Here is a 13,797-nt window from a genome sequence, read left to right on the forward strand (position 1 = left end):
AGGGCTGATAGGGCAGTGATTGGCCCAAGACCCCATAATGAGTCAGAGGGAACCTGACCCCTGGTCCCTCCTCACAAAACCCTGGACCACGCTCTTCCTCGTTGGGTCCAACATCTTCGCCAGGTATTTACAGCAGCTGGTGCACCTCTGGGTGCTTATTGCCTAAGGAGCACGTGGTGTAAAGCCGGACTGGGGACTCGTGTGCCCCTCCCATAAGGCTTAGTGAAGAACAGTGACATGAAGCTGATGAGTTATCTTTATTGTAGAAGCACGTTAAGACACAGCGAGGTGGCAGAGACTGCAATGACATGCACAGGGCAGACCTGGGAAGACACCACGGAGTCCCCACAGCCTTTTGCCCTCCACCTGAGCAAGGATGGGCCCCGTTTGCTGCAGAAGGGATTGAAGGCAGCTCTGGCAGTCCTGGGGACTTGGCAGCTCCCCTGATGATCAACATCGACTCTTCCTTTACTTGCCCTGTGGAGACAGAGGGCAGACAGTTCATTACTGTAGTCCCAGAAGGCAAAGGGACATGAAAGAACCATGAGGAAACACCAAAGCTGCCCCCAAGCTCTGCAGGGGTTCTGGGCCAGCCTGCCTCTCTGTGATGGGAGACAGCAGCACGCTGCTCCGCCAACATCCTCCCTGCTCTGCAGGGACAGCCTGGCTGGGAAAAACAGAGCCAGAGGAAAAGAAGTGGGCAGAGCCCACTATTGCAAGTTCCCACAGACTCAGCCCCGCCATCCCACATCTGCAGTGAGAGGAGGAATTCTGCAAAGCCATCTGTCCCAGCCCTGCTGCTTGTCCAGCAAGGTAGGACACTCCAACCCTTGTGAAACACAGCCCCCAGAGGACAGGCTGGCCAAGCAGGAGTAAGTCACTGCCCCTCTCTCCGTACCTTTGGTCACAGGTGATCCCTGGTGTTTGCTGGCAGTCTGAACTCCATTACTCCTGGAAAGGAAGAGCAAAAAATAAGTCCACTTGACCACTGCTGTGTGACACTGGTATCAGTGTGACAGCCCCTCAAGGTCAACTCAGTGCCCACATGAGATAACTGCAGCAGAGCCTGGCACAAGGACAGGCAGATTGGGCTGCTGCCAGGTGAGGAAAACAAGATTAATTTCAGCCTGAAGCTAGGTGCTTTCCACACCTATTTTCTAACTGGGAAAGGTCCTGCTTTTCGTCTTTTCTTATTTTGCCACCTCAAAAAGCAGCATGGCAAAACAGAGAGCCTTGTAAGGATACTGGGACTTTCTCATCTAGGAGTTTCCTATTTGTTAAGAAACAGGTTTAAAAAATAAAAAAAGGAGAAACTGGATATCCCCTTTTTTCTCCCCTGACTTATTGACTAATGTGGGCAGACTGGTGACTACGGTCTGGGTTATCTGTAGAAAAACCTTTAAATTGCAAGATATGCAGCATTAAAAGTCAGATGTGCTGGAAAGACCCACAATCAATTCATCCATGTAACACGGCACTGCAGGACGTACCAGCCAGTTAACTTACAAAGAAAAGATATCTAGACCCAGGATGCCGACCTACATTCCTCATCAGTAAAGCAGAACAGGATCAAAGGAATTCAGTTAAAGCACAGACCAGGCAAGGTGGTAAGACCCAACGCTGGCCAGTGGGGACAGGCTGACTCTGCAGCAAGGTTTTCCACCTCAGCCGTGCACAGAAACACCCTTTAGTATCAGATCTCTATCGAACCACATTGCTCCCATCCCTTCCTACAAGCATCCTTCCCTGATGGCCATCAGGTTACCAGAGCTGTCAGAAACACATGGAAATCCAGCTGCAGCTTTGCAGGCAGGAGTGGATGCAGGAAAAGGGATGAGGCAGCTTGAACACACATTTTCTCAGGCAACCCAGCACTCCCTATGGATATATTAAAAATACAACTCAAGGAAATATTACATTTTTTGGGTAACAATTTCTTATCTTCCTCCAAAGCATTTCATATTCTGCACATTCCAACTCTCTAAATCTATTTCTGATGCCAAAAGCACTGCTGGAAGCTGGTTTCCTCCAGGTTTTAGTAGCGTATATTCAGTGCCTGAGTCTTCAGCAGAAAGAAAAATTCATTATACTGAAAGTGAGCATGAATTTCAGTGCTGAAAATAGCTTTGCTCTGTACATTGTTTATAAGCTCCCATAAATTTTCAGTCTGATCCTTCAGGTGACATAAAAAAAAAACTACGAATAAATCATTGTGCATGGGGGTTTTTGTTTAACTTTTCTTACCCCTCAGAAAAAGCTTATCACTTTCCCTTTTAATTGCATCCAACTCTCCTTGGAGTACTTAACACAGCTACAAGCTGTGACTTTCAGTAAATGGCATCCCCCTTTAATTGCAGTGGCTTGAGAGCTGTAACAGCTAAACATGAAACAGTAAGGAATTCCAGACCAGGCACAGTTTTGTGGGAATCCTCTTACTTTTCTGTTGCCACGGTGTACCCAGTCTCATTCTGTCTCGGGCAGTGTGAGCACAGTCACGAGCAGACTTACATACTGTCTGGTCTTCCTGTGCCCCCAAAATTCACAAGCCAACAGTGGTTCCCTCTCACTAAAAATCAAGACACAAAGGCCTCCTGTACCATCACAGGCAAAATTCTTTCTCTCTGCACTACAATTTCTTCAATGAAACAAAGTTTAGAGCACCCTGCTGCTTTACAGTAGAGGAGAAAAAGAGCCAGGATGTTTAGTTTTAGTGTCTTGGAGATCTGGGGGCATCCTGTCGCTGAGCAAAGGAAGGCATGGCATGACTTCTCTCATATCTCATAGCTCCTTGTTGCCTACAAACCCATGGATACCACATTCTTATTCAGAAGTCGAAGCTCCATCCAAAACTTTACAGAACTTCTCTTTGACAGGTTCAATATTTGGATCACCTACAGGTTTAGGTGACCTATTTCCCTTGGTACGAATATTCAGTTTCCAAAGAGTTCATGCCAATGAGGACAGTTGTCCCTGGGTGCCACAGGACAGCCTGTGAACTCAACAGACACAAACTGGGAGACACTGGCTGCAAATCCAAATGCTGGAGACTGTCAAGCTTCCACTGGTAGAAAGACAAAGCACAACTGAGAAATGTTTAACTCAGCTGCTATGTGGGATTGCACAAGATGTCAAGACCTTTCCAGAAAGTATGCCACCTAGTGAATAATTTTGATTTCCCAACCATGTACCTGGATATTATTTAGGGAAGGAGCCATTTGTAGTTTACACAGTTGTGGTCTTCCTGGCCAAACCAAAGTCCCAGGAGGAAACTCAGGCATTTTCCCATCACTATCCTACCATACACCCTAAGCAAAACACGGAGACTATGCACAGGTTATATATTAAATCTAAGTCTCAACCTGTATATAAATATCTGGACCATGAACATCCATTCCTGGGGCTCTAACGATCCTGCCACAGATGGCAGAGGCCAGGTTGGCTCCCCAGCAGGCACTTGGAGTGAAAAATGGGATACTACACACAGCAAGAGGCACTTTTTCCTCCACACCTCAGCAACATTCCCATCCAGAAAAACAAAGGCGGGGAGGAAGAGAGATGGGGGCCCCAATACCTCTCTTCCCTCCCAACAAATGCGGCTGAAGAGCAGCTGCAGAGCATGGCTTTAATTATCCCACTGTTAATTGAATGAAAAGTTAACCCAGTTAACCTGCCAGTAGGGTCTAAGTGTAGACCCCCCAGCTACTGCTGAAGGGCACAGTGGGCAGTTTGTGACTGCCCACTGTCTCATTCCTCACTCCCCACTGTGGCTGCCTGGATTTGATCCCCACAGGCTGAGACAGTGCCAAAAGGGGAGTTTCACCAGAGGAAGGGAAAAGATTGATGTTCACAGGCCAGCCGTGGCGTGCCGCTTACCACTTCAGGGGCAGGCTCTCGGCACTCGCCTTGATAGTTTAACGTGATGAAGTTTGAAGCTCTCCTGCAAAGGGAGGACAAGACATTGCTTATTATTCACTTGCAATGCCACAGCTCTCTCTGCCATCAGCGTGACAGTCCTCTGTGGACTCCTTAATGCTTTGATGCTTATGGTGGCATTTATTACTCCCCAAACAATCTGTGATTGGGCAGAAAGGGAATAGGGGACCCTGGCAACTTGTGTATCTTAATTAGCTGTCATCAGATTAATCTCAGGCATTTTGATCTATGTTTGCTTAACAGCAAAGCGCTGAGGACACACTTGATAGTGAGTCATGATGTATCAAAACAAACACTGTTCTGCAAAAGACACTTGGGAATGGTGGATGGCCCTGTATTAGTGAAATCTCTCCGCCTACTCACATGGCAGCTGAACACAAGTCACATTCATTTTTGTATGTTTTCCCATCAGTGCCACAGACTGGTTGTGAGGATTCGCTGCAGAAAATCCTTCCACCCTTTACCCCGTGCAGAATTCGATCACAGTCCAGCTGAAGAGACAAAGAAATCACATTTGGTGCTGGTTGACTTGCAAGACCCTTCTTTACATGACTTAAAACTGCTCATAAACCAAGCCCTGCATGGGGCCCCTCTGCCCTCTAGCATGTCCATCACACTTCCAGCCAGGACAGACTTGGAAAGAGATTGTGTCTCTTGTTGGACCAGCCAGTCAAGCTTTTAGGAACAGAGCCCTCACGCCCCACTCATCTAATCCACCTCAACACCATGGTCTTGAGCGGGTTTATTTCTCTCACTGTGGATCCACAAGAAGACAAACTTTTGCTACCTGTTCTTAGCCCTCCTTATCAGGGCTTTGATGCCGTTTCATCTCCAAGAACGAAGACGAAGCCCATTGGCCAAAATTAAGGAAAGACGTCTCCAGCAGACTGGCGCTGCCCGAGGGCGGTGCGACACGCAGCACAACTTCTGCCGCCCACTGCGTCGACAGACACGAGCATATCTGAGCAGCTATGACTAATGAGGGGTGCCCTCTTGTTTCCTCTCGAGCATGGCAACGGGAACATTTAGGCACAGTTTTCCTTACAAACCACACGTGGCACAGCCAGGACAAACTCACAGCACAAGGAGTGACCTTTGGAGACCCCGAAAAAGCCTCTCACACCCTACCAGCAGAGCGGGGCGGGTGTTTGCAGAGTCATAGCAGATTTCCAACAGCAGAGGTCAGGGATAGCACAGCCTGTTCCCTGGCACACACAGCCCCTTCCTCAGCTCCGCCACCCACTGCTGCTCCAGGCATCGAGGAAAGACCGAGATGAAAAAGTGACTAATGGGCTCCCAACCCCATCTCCAGGTGCTACAAAATATGTTGCTACGACTGCGAATGGTACAGTGGGACTGAGAGGGTATTCCACTTCCCATTCCACCTTGAGATGCAGCATTTAGCTCAAAAATGATGGTTTATCAATAGCCCTGCAGGGTGGGAAGCACTACAGGGAAGGAAGATTTCGTGCCAGGTGCTGTAGGGGGGTTTCAGTGATGTTGGGGTGCTGTGATAGCACCTGTTGGTTAAACATCACTTGTTAATTTCAGTAATGTGCTGCTTCCTCCCTCACCTGGGTAATTATTGGTGATGTGAAAGCAGACAATGCTGATCTTTGCAATCCTCTGCTCAATGCCTTCCTACGCACCAGACAGTGCTGCCTGCACCTCTGCCCAGGACAGGTGGCCACCCCACCAGCAGCTCCATATATCACAGGTGCCAGCAGCCAGTGCCACCACTCCTTTGGCTCTGGAGAATTGTGTGACAAAACCCACAGGTGGCCCTGGAAAGAGGAGAGGAGCAGATCTGCTCTCTGAATCACCTCTTGTCGGTCAGGCTCATCAGCATCCACTCCCCCTCCAGTGCTACCAGGAAATACCACTAAGCCCTGAAGCAGACTGGCCTTATTACACCTAATGCTTCCTCTGGAATACATTAAAATTGCTGTACCTGAACTACCTACTGGGTTTTTAACTCAAATATCCCTTTTCTAAAAGCGGTCAGTGACAGAGGCTTCAGGGAGAATTAAGGCAATTGGTAGTAAGGTCTCTCCACCCATGGAAATACACTTCCTATCCCTTCCAAAATGTTATTTAAATTACTGTATGCAAATGCTAGAGGAATTAAAACATCAGGTAATTTTTTTTTAACCATCCTACCTCTTGACAACACCCTGTGACAGTGAGATCCACAGTTTAGTCACTCTTTTTGCGGTAACTTATTTTCTCTTATTAGTTCATATTTTCCACTTTTAGCTTTGCTGGAACTATTCCATTTTCTTTCATGAGAAGGGAGAGCAGACACCCCCACCTTCCTCCCACATTATTCCATACACACTTGTCATCTACCGCTCAGTGTTTCCCCCTTTAGCACTCCCTCCTCCTGCCAACCTTGTCCTCATGCCCTGGTCAGCTCCATAACCCTGTTCTGGCCACGGCCTTTACCTCAGCATCCTCTCAACACGAGGGAGGGGAGGGGGGAGATGGTACTTCTCAACCCAATTTGGCTACATGTGGGGCAGGCATCCAGCCTGAGTTCAAAACCAGCACCCCCATAGCTGATGTACTCCCATAAGGAGCCAAGCCCTTCCCTCTGCTTCAGTGCCGGGTGATACAGGGACTGGCATCAGAGTACAGATACTTTCACTCATTCAAACCCTTCCAAGGACACAGGGCCAAGTGAGAGGCTTTAGGGCTACAGCAAGAACAGGAGCCTCTGCTGGGAAAGGAGCAGGGGGGGCTCAGCACTGGCAGAGAAGCCCCCTGTGGGAGAGGTCCCCATTTCTGCCCATACAGCTGCCATCCAAGGTGCAGGAGGTGGCTTTACCATCTGGGACTCATCGGTGTCTCTGCTCTGTGACTTGCGGCCAAGTGACCGGTTGCAGTTCCTGCCACGCTGAGCTGTGTTTCGTTGTGGGCTGGCAGAGAGAGCAAAGACACTGTTCATCACACCATCCTCCCAAACAGAGGGAGCACAGTGCAAACCCACCCTCCCCACAGACCCCCACAGCTCTGAGAGCCGTTTGCACTATGACAGCCACCCACTCACGGGGATAGGAGAGGGCACATTCTATCAGGGAGGCAACCAACAGCAGGACAACTTTGCCCTGTGCTCAGCCCAAGTGTACCACCACCCCAGGGCTCTGCACCCCCATGTCTGCTGGCATCACTTGGTGGAAGAGGGACTGAGGAATTACACCAGCCAAAAGCAGGAAATCTCAGTGTTCCCCAGAAAAGGCTCTGAAAAAGCAGCAGCTGAGTCCTGCTCAGGTCCAGCAGCTATAAAACAAACAGGAGTGCCTGACCAGTGCCCAGAAAGCACATGATACATCAGGCACTACCTCTGAGCCAGGGGATGAGGATGAGCCAGGGCTAACCCACGGGTGCACTGCCAGGAGTCAGGGTTTGTTGGACAAAGCGTCCTGAGAGGGATTCTGAACACAGCAATCACTGGTGCTTAGTACACAAAGTCAAGGCCAAAAAGGAGTAAGGGTTGCATGAGAAACATGCCCCACTATGCCTCTTTCCCATCATCAGCTTAGCCAGTGCAAAGACATGCTGTACTGAGCAGCAAACAGAACAACATGGACTTCTCCATCACAGACAGTGCTGCTTGTGTGCTGCCAAAACACTCCTGCTCCAATAAACCTCCTGACCGTCCCTAGGGAAATACATGTAGGTGGAAGGGGGCAGAAACCAGTGCCAGGGCTTGTAGTATGTAGGGAAGGACAGGTTGCCAACCCAGGTGCTGCTGAACTCACCCTCGGCCCGTTGAGAAGGGACGTCTCTCATTTACATCCTGCCGTGAACCACCACAGTTCTTCTGCAAAAGGGGAAGGGTCACATTCAACAACCACAGAAACAACTTTTATACAACTAGAGAAGTGGCAAAGCTAAAGCAGCTCCTGCCCTCCCCCCCTCCTCCTCCCAGACCCAGAGAATTACAGTGCTGTAATTAGAGAAGCAGGTTTGATATGCTCCAAACCCACCAAATGATGTCATCCGATGGCTTACAGGATTGTGGAGAGTCTGGACCTGTCCTTTATCTCTCATATAGCATCACTGGGAAAGTGAGGGGCTGTTCTTTCAGGTCCAAACATGTCCAGTTTGTATGTTTACACCATCCCACAAATGAGTGAGGCTTTGCAATATAATCTGCATCTCCCCCATCACTCACTGGCTACAGCACCCTAAGCACCCTGACTACCCCTAAGATGACCACAGGCAGTCCCTGGCCACCCAGATCCCACAGACTCTTTCACTGATCTCAATATAGGTTCCAAGCTCCATCTCACCTGGTTTGTCCTCTCTGAAGTGGGCAATCTGTTACGCTGGCCAGTTCCACCAGACTGACCTCCTCTTTGAGCTTCCTTTTTGCTGGAAGAAGGGAAGAGGAGAAAAAAGGTAGTGCTATGGCAGCATGAGTGCCACCAGCACCCAGGGCTGCCCTGTAAGCCAGCATCATGCCGTTAGGCACCACCTCCCCATCCACAGTCCCTGTTCCTGGTGGTCCTGTTCCTAATTCCCACCTCTAAGCCTTCTCCCTTCTCCTCACCATTCCCACTGTATGCTACATCCTGGATCCAGGTGGCTGCTTTCATATCAGGGCTGCTTCTGCATATGCTCTATGGGAGTAGAGAGAGAGCATCTGGAAGGCAAAGTACATGCATGGGAAACTCCTCAGGAGCTGCCCATGCCCAACAGTCCCCTGGGAAAGAGACTGCTCTCTGTCAAACTTGTTTCTCCTCCTCTACTCCACGCTGCTTCTCACCTGCCCCTGGGCCCTTAGCGCTGAAAGGGAAGCAGGAAGAGGGGCAATGGTTGCAGCCCTACTGTCAGAGCATCTCTTGGAGGGCCACTGGGAGTCAGGACTCTCCCAGGCATTGCCCAGATGCAGCTTCACAAGCCAAAGCTGCAGTTTTGCAGCTGGAGGTTTTCCCCCTTTGCTATTGTTGCTCAGAGGAAGCTGTACTCACAACTTGTCGGCACACATGAGACATTTGTTGGTGTGCTGCTTGCCAGAGGCATCCCGGACAGGGTTATTCTCCCTCGTGCAGGACAGTCGTCCACCAGCTTCAAACTGGGAGCGAAACTCACTGCAGTCATCCTGCAGAAGGAGGGCAGCAGTTTAGGGCACCCTGTCCTCCTTGTCTTATTGACCTGACCCTTGGGAACGTGGGGTTCCCTGCCAGGAAAGCATTGAACCATCACAAATGCATCCCGGGAGAGTCTGGGTGGGGGTGAGAGAAGAGGGTGTGCAGCACCAGTCACTTAGCATATAAACAGAGGAGTGAGTCAGAAAAATTCCAGATCCTTCTGCCTGCACAGCACGTGTTGGGGAGTTTTCTAGTATGGTCCAACTAATTATTATTCTCCTCACTGGGCTATCCAAAGCATGCCAGTGATGTGACCAATACGGTGATAAGTCACTCCCTCTTCTCCCAACATCCTTAATACATAGCTACAGCCTTTTCCCAGATAGTAGCTCAGATAATTTTCTTTACAAAGAGAGTAGTGTCCTCCAAATCAGCCACACTTTGGGATCAAAGTCAATATAGAAGAAGCAGTTAAAACATTAAAGTACAATGCAAACATACTTAATAGTCCACAGGCAGAGGCAGGTTGTTTGGAGAGTGGATCATTAATTTGTTCCTTGTTCAAAATTGCTGCACAGAAACTGTGTTAACTTGCCCCTGTTATGTAACATGGATGGAAACATTCGGCCTCCCTAATTTCAACTATTTCACACACTGCAATAGCCAGTTCCAAACAGCAAGTACAGAGGGTAAGTAACTGAATTTCACTTACTCTTTTCTTTTTACAAAAGAAGTTTTAACACTTGCGATTTTCTGCCCTTTTTGTGCACAGGGTTTTTGATAGCTTGCATGAAGGTCCCTAGCAGGTCACTGGCCTCATTCTTTGCTTTGCTCAGAAGTTTATAGCACCTCCTCCTCTCTGCCAGCAGATTTCCCCAGTGTTGTCCCTCATCCCATCCAGAGCATCTCAGCCTCCATCTCCTCAGCTTTCCCATGGCACTAACACAGGCAAACCACTCTGAGTGCAAAACCCCAAGTTTTCCTAGAGCCATACTAGGCATGGGTAGGAGAGGTGATCCGGTGCAGGATGAGCCTGCTCCTGCTGTGCTCAGCAGTCACAGTGCATTACTCCCACCACAAATAAGTACTGCACCCACTTCAGAGGGGCTCCCCAAAAACTTCGCTGTTTCTTCCCCACCACCAGCATGTGCTCACACCCCTAAGCAGTTCAGGCAATGCTTTTGCTCCATGACTAGCCCAGGAAAGCTCTCCCAGCCCCTCTTTTTCTTGTTCCCTGGGACCAGCCCAGCTCAGCAGCCCAATCCTCAGCCCTCAAGACAAATCTGCCTTCCCCAACAGCCTCTCTCAAACGCTCTCCCTTTGAACCAGTATTTCTGGAGCCCTGTTAACTTCTCAACCTCTGCTGCAAAAATCTCACTGAGTCCATCTGAGTTGTGCATTTGCCTTTTTCGTGGCTTGTCACATCCCTGACCCACTAATAAATGCAGAGCTTTCTTATCCTCTGTCACTTTTAACCAATGAGTATGAATTCTTATTAATCACTGACTGTGTGATCTTGCAGTGCCATTATATTTTATCTTGTTTCTATTACTCCAGGCCTCAGTGGTATCCAATTAGTCTTGAGTGATCTGCTGATCCTTTTCTGCTGATACTGCCTCCCAGCTTTACCCCAAGCAAATTTCACTTATACTTCTATTTTTTGGTGCCAAAATCATTAGAAAAACACTAAAACAGGATTATCCCCAAGACTGAAGCTTAAGGGGACCGCACCAGTCCCTACTATAGCAGGAATCAAGAGGTAAGGATTGGAAAGCGACTATTTTCCACCCTTACAGAGCTGTTTTTCCCAGCAAAGCATCAGGGCACAGGGACATGGTGGCTGCAGCATGCCAGGGAAAAGGTGGTGAATGGCAGCTCCATGAGAACAAAGCTTCCAATAAAAAAAGCTAAAACTGAACAACAGGCCTGGAGATAACACAAGGCTAAGCTTTCCTCCCAGAACACAATGATCTCTTAAAATGTGTAGAGTTCAGATTCAGTTTTCCACACATTTTTCTTTTTCACCTAATTAGCACCGTCAGCAGCACTGACATGTCCACCCTCTGATTTAGGACAGTACAGCACAGCTGGTTTCCTACTCTGTTGGGGTTTGCCTGTACCTAGATCCACAGGTCAGTGGGACAGACAATGACATGCAGGCACAAGTTGTTTACTTGAGGGATTCAAGAGCATGAATAATAAATAGGGAGGGAAAGGAAAGTGGATCTCAAAATTAAGTCAGAGGAGACCGAGCAACTGCATAGAATAACATTGCCTTTTGTCTGTCTCGGGTGGAAATCCAATAAAGTTCTATATTGACCTGCCTAATACTTTAATCTCACCTTATCTTTTCCTTGTCTGTTTTTAGATAACTTCCGCTCATTCTCCCTTTTGCTGGAAGAGAAGGAAGATGAGAAAGTGAATACCAGGGTGCTCCAGGGAGGAGAGGTTTCCCCTTCATCAGCCGCAGGAGGGGCAAGTGATTTTTTTTGTTACTCACAACTTCTCTGCACACATGATGCACTTATTGCTGTGCTGCTTCCCAGAGGCATCCCGGACAGGGTCATTTTCCCTGGTGCAGGAAAGTTTCCCTTTCTTGAACAGATCCCGAAACTCCCGACAGTCATCCTGTACACATACCAAAAGCACGGGTTGACACCGATATGCTGACAGAGACGCATCTCCCACAAATCCACAGAGGATTATTCACCCAATGAAATACATTTCAAACACTATTTTATTTCCTTGAGGAGTAACTCAATAGAAAACCATAGCATGCAGCATAAAACAAATAAATCAGTATGTTTAGATGAGCAGATCTGTCTTTTACATCCAGGGTAGCCTTATTTCTATTGCTAATAGAAAAGACATGCAAGAACCTGCCCAAAGGACCTAAGCTGTGCTCTAAGTATAAAATCTACAATTTCAGTGAATTTTAAATGAGAAAGTCAGTTTTCCCATATCTCATGAGAGAACATACTACCAAGAATTTTAAAATTCATGCACAGTAAAAAGATGAAGCTGCAGGCATAAAAAAGTATAATCCTTGCACACCTTACATTCCCAGGTACAGGAGAGTAAGACGTGGGTGTTTTCACCTTCCACTTAACGTGATGGTATGTGTTAATTGAACCCAAGCACTCTATTTCACAAAAGGCTTTTGTAGCAAAACCCACTTAAGCATTTTAGGCTGGCCTTTACTTTCCTCCGAACAGCTTTCCTATAACTTTCAGGGCAGGTCTGCAGCATAAGAAACCCATGGTACACATGAAATCTTTAAGTTCGTTTATGCAGCACTTACAACCTTATCTGCCATGTGATCTGTAATACATTTTTTCCTTCACACTGTGTAGAGGAGATGGTTTGACAACTTATCCCAGCTCTGCAGATGGGGAAGTCAGGCCTAGAAAATTACTTGCCAAAAGCCAGACAGAAAATCTATGGCTTAACAAAGAAATTCAGTGTAGGTCTTTTCCTGATGCTGTAAAACTGTCCTTCTGCCATCAGGACCACACTTTGGCAAGTCAGGTGTTTAAAAAAAGATCTCCCTTAGGACAGCTATGCTTTACAAAGCCTTTAATTTGCCCAGACGCACAAGAGGTAGGAAGCTACCCTGCTTACCAGATGTAAAATATAAATAAATAAATCACCGCAACCAACACTATCTGATGGAAACCAATTCACTCCTACCTAGAATAAAAATCCAAGGCTAAAAAGGTAGCTCCCTCCACATAAAGACCTGCTATCTAGAAAGGCAGCTATGGGTAAAAGAAACCAGCCAGGTGCATCGACAAGATAAACAAGGGACAATTAGAGCCAGCCTGTTCCCACACCCTGCCCTAGTCAGAGCTCACATGCGCCAAACTTGCTATTAATTATTTGCCAGATACCAATGGTGTGCCTTATAAACAGGCAGGTATCCTCCTTGGTGTGTACTCTGGGTCAGGCACAGACTGTATGTGCCATGCCAGTAATTGCCCGATTGGGACGAGATTGCCTGGGAGGAGCCGTGAGGAGTTTTGGTTTCTTTTATGCTCATGGATGGCACAAAGCCTCACACTCCTTCAGACCCTCTTCCCATGGCAGAGCATGTTTGCCCAGTTCTCATTGCAGGTGCATTGCTGGACCCTTTCCCACTGTCCAAGCCAGGATTTCCCACACTGCAGACAAGGAAGCGCACTCGGGATGTGGGTCAGAGGTAGGAGACGCAAAGCCACTGCATCATCCTGCTCCCAGTGCGCCAATAAAACTGGCTTCAGCAGTGATGTTTCACCTCACCTTTCCCAAGGAGTTCACATTCCTGTCCACCTCTCCACCACTCCCTTTGTTTGAGTCTCTTTCCCTGCAAGAAAGGGAGGTGTGAGTGACGGAGCAGCTGCAGTCCTTGGATGCAAAGCCAAGACAGGTGGTGATTAAAGGCCAGTCCTGCCGACCCCACCTCCCCATTGCGCAAGGCAGCAGGATGGACCAGCACTGGGTGTTTAGCACCTCTGCACTGGGGGTGCCATCCTTTCTCCCTGCCTAATATCCAGGTCTCTCATCCTAATAAACACCACCTACAGAAATAAGAAACTAAATCTGTCAGTTTTCACCCTGCATTTGCTCCTCACACCCTGTGGTGAGTCCCCACCATGTGATGAGCTGGAGAGATGGACTGGGTTCACAGGTTTGCTGAAGAGTTACTAACTGGTCTGACTGGCCCAGGACAACACAGAAACTCTTGAGAGTGGGCTCATCACTATAGGAAGAGAGGACAGATGGGCAGGAT

General features: G+C 48.2%; 1 protein-coding gene and 1 long non-coding RNA gene across 2 annotated transcripts; both read right to left on the minus strand.

The window, feature by feature from the left end:
- Window positions 1-468: 468 nt before the first annotated feature.
- On the minus strand, window positions 469-8,957 carry LOC113986772 (serine protease inhibitor Kazal-type 5-like). Its single transcript, XM_039385297.1, has 7 exons — window positions 8,910-8,957; window positions 8,229-8,310; window positions 7,695-7,756; window positions 6,761-6,851; window positions 4,297-4,424; window positions 3,874-3,937; window positions 469-477 (listed from the first exon to the last, which is right to left on the minus strand). Exons 1-7 carry the CDS (start codon window positions 8,924-8,926, stop codon window positions 469-471), a joined length of 453 nt encoding a protein of 150 aa, XP_039241231.1. The 5' UTR covers window positions 8,927-8,957.
- Window positions 8,958-9,018: 61 nt separating this feature from the next.
- Window positions 9,019-11,591, minus strand: LOC120324004. Its single transcript, XR_005564992.1, has 3 exons — window positions 11,530-11,591; window positions 11,372-11,423; window positions 9,019-9,040 (listed from the first exon to the last, which is right to left on the minus strand). It is a non-coding gene; the product is annotated as an uncharacterized LOC120324004 (long non-coding RNA).
- Window positions 11,592-13,797: the final 2,206 nt, after the last annotated feature.

This window comes from Pipra filicauda, unplaced genomic scaffold (genome assembly GCF_003945595.2).
Source record: "Pipra filicauda isolate LSUMZ 115617 unplaced genomic scaffold, ASM394559v2 scaffold3_size10097308_pilon, whole genome shotgun sequence".
NCBI lineage: Eukaryota > Metazoa > Chordata > Aves > Passeriformes > Pipridae > Pipra > Pipra filicauda.

Excerpts from the sequence above, each read along its gene's own strand:
- LOC113986772 (XM_039385297.1), bottom strand. Across the intron at positions 4,425-6,760 it reads ACACCGATGAGTCCCAGATG|CTGGACTGTGATCGAATTCT; the intron begins GTAAAGCCACCT and ends TTGTCTCTTCAG. Across the intron at positions 3,938-4,296 it reads GACTTGTGTTCAGCTGCCAT|GAGAGCTTCAAACTTCATCA; the intron begins GTGAGTAGGCGG and ends CTCCCTTTGCAG.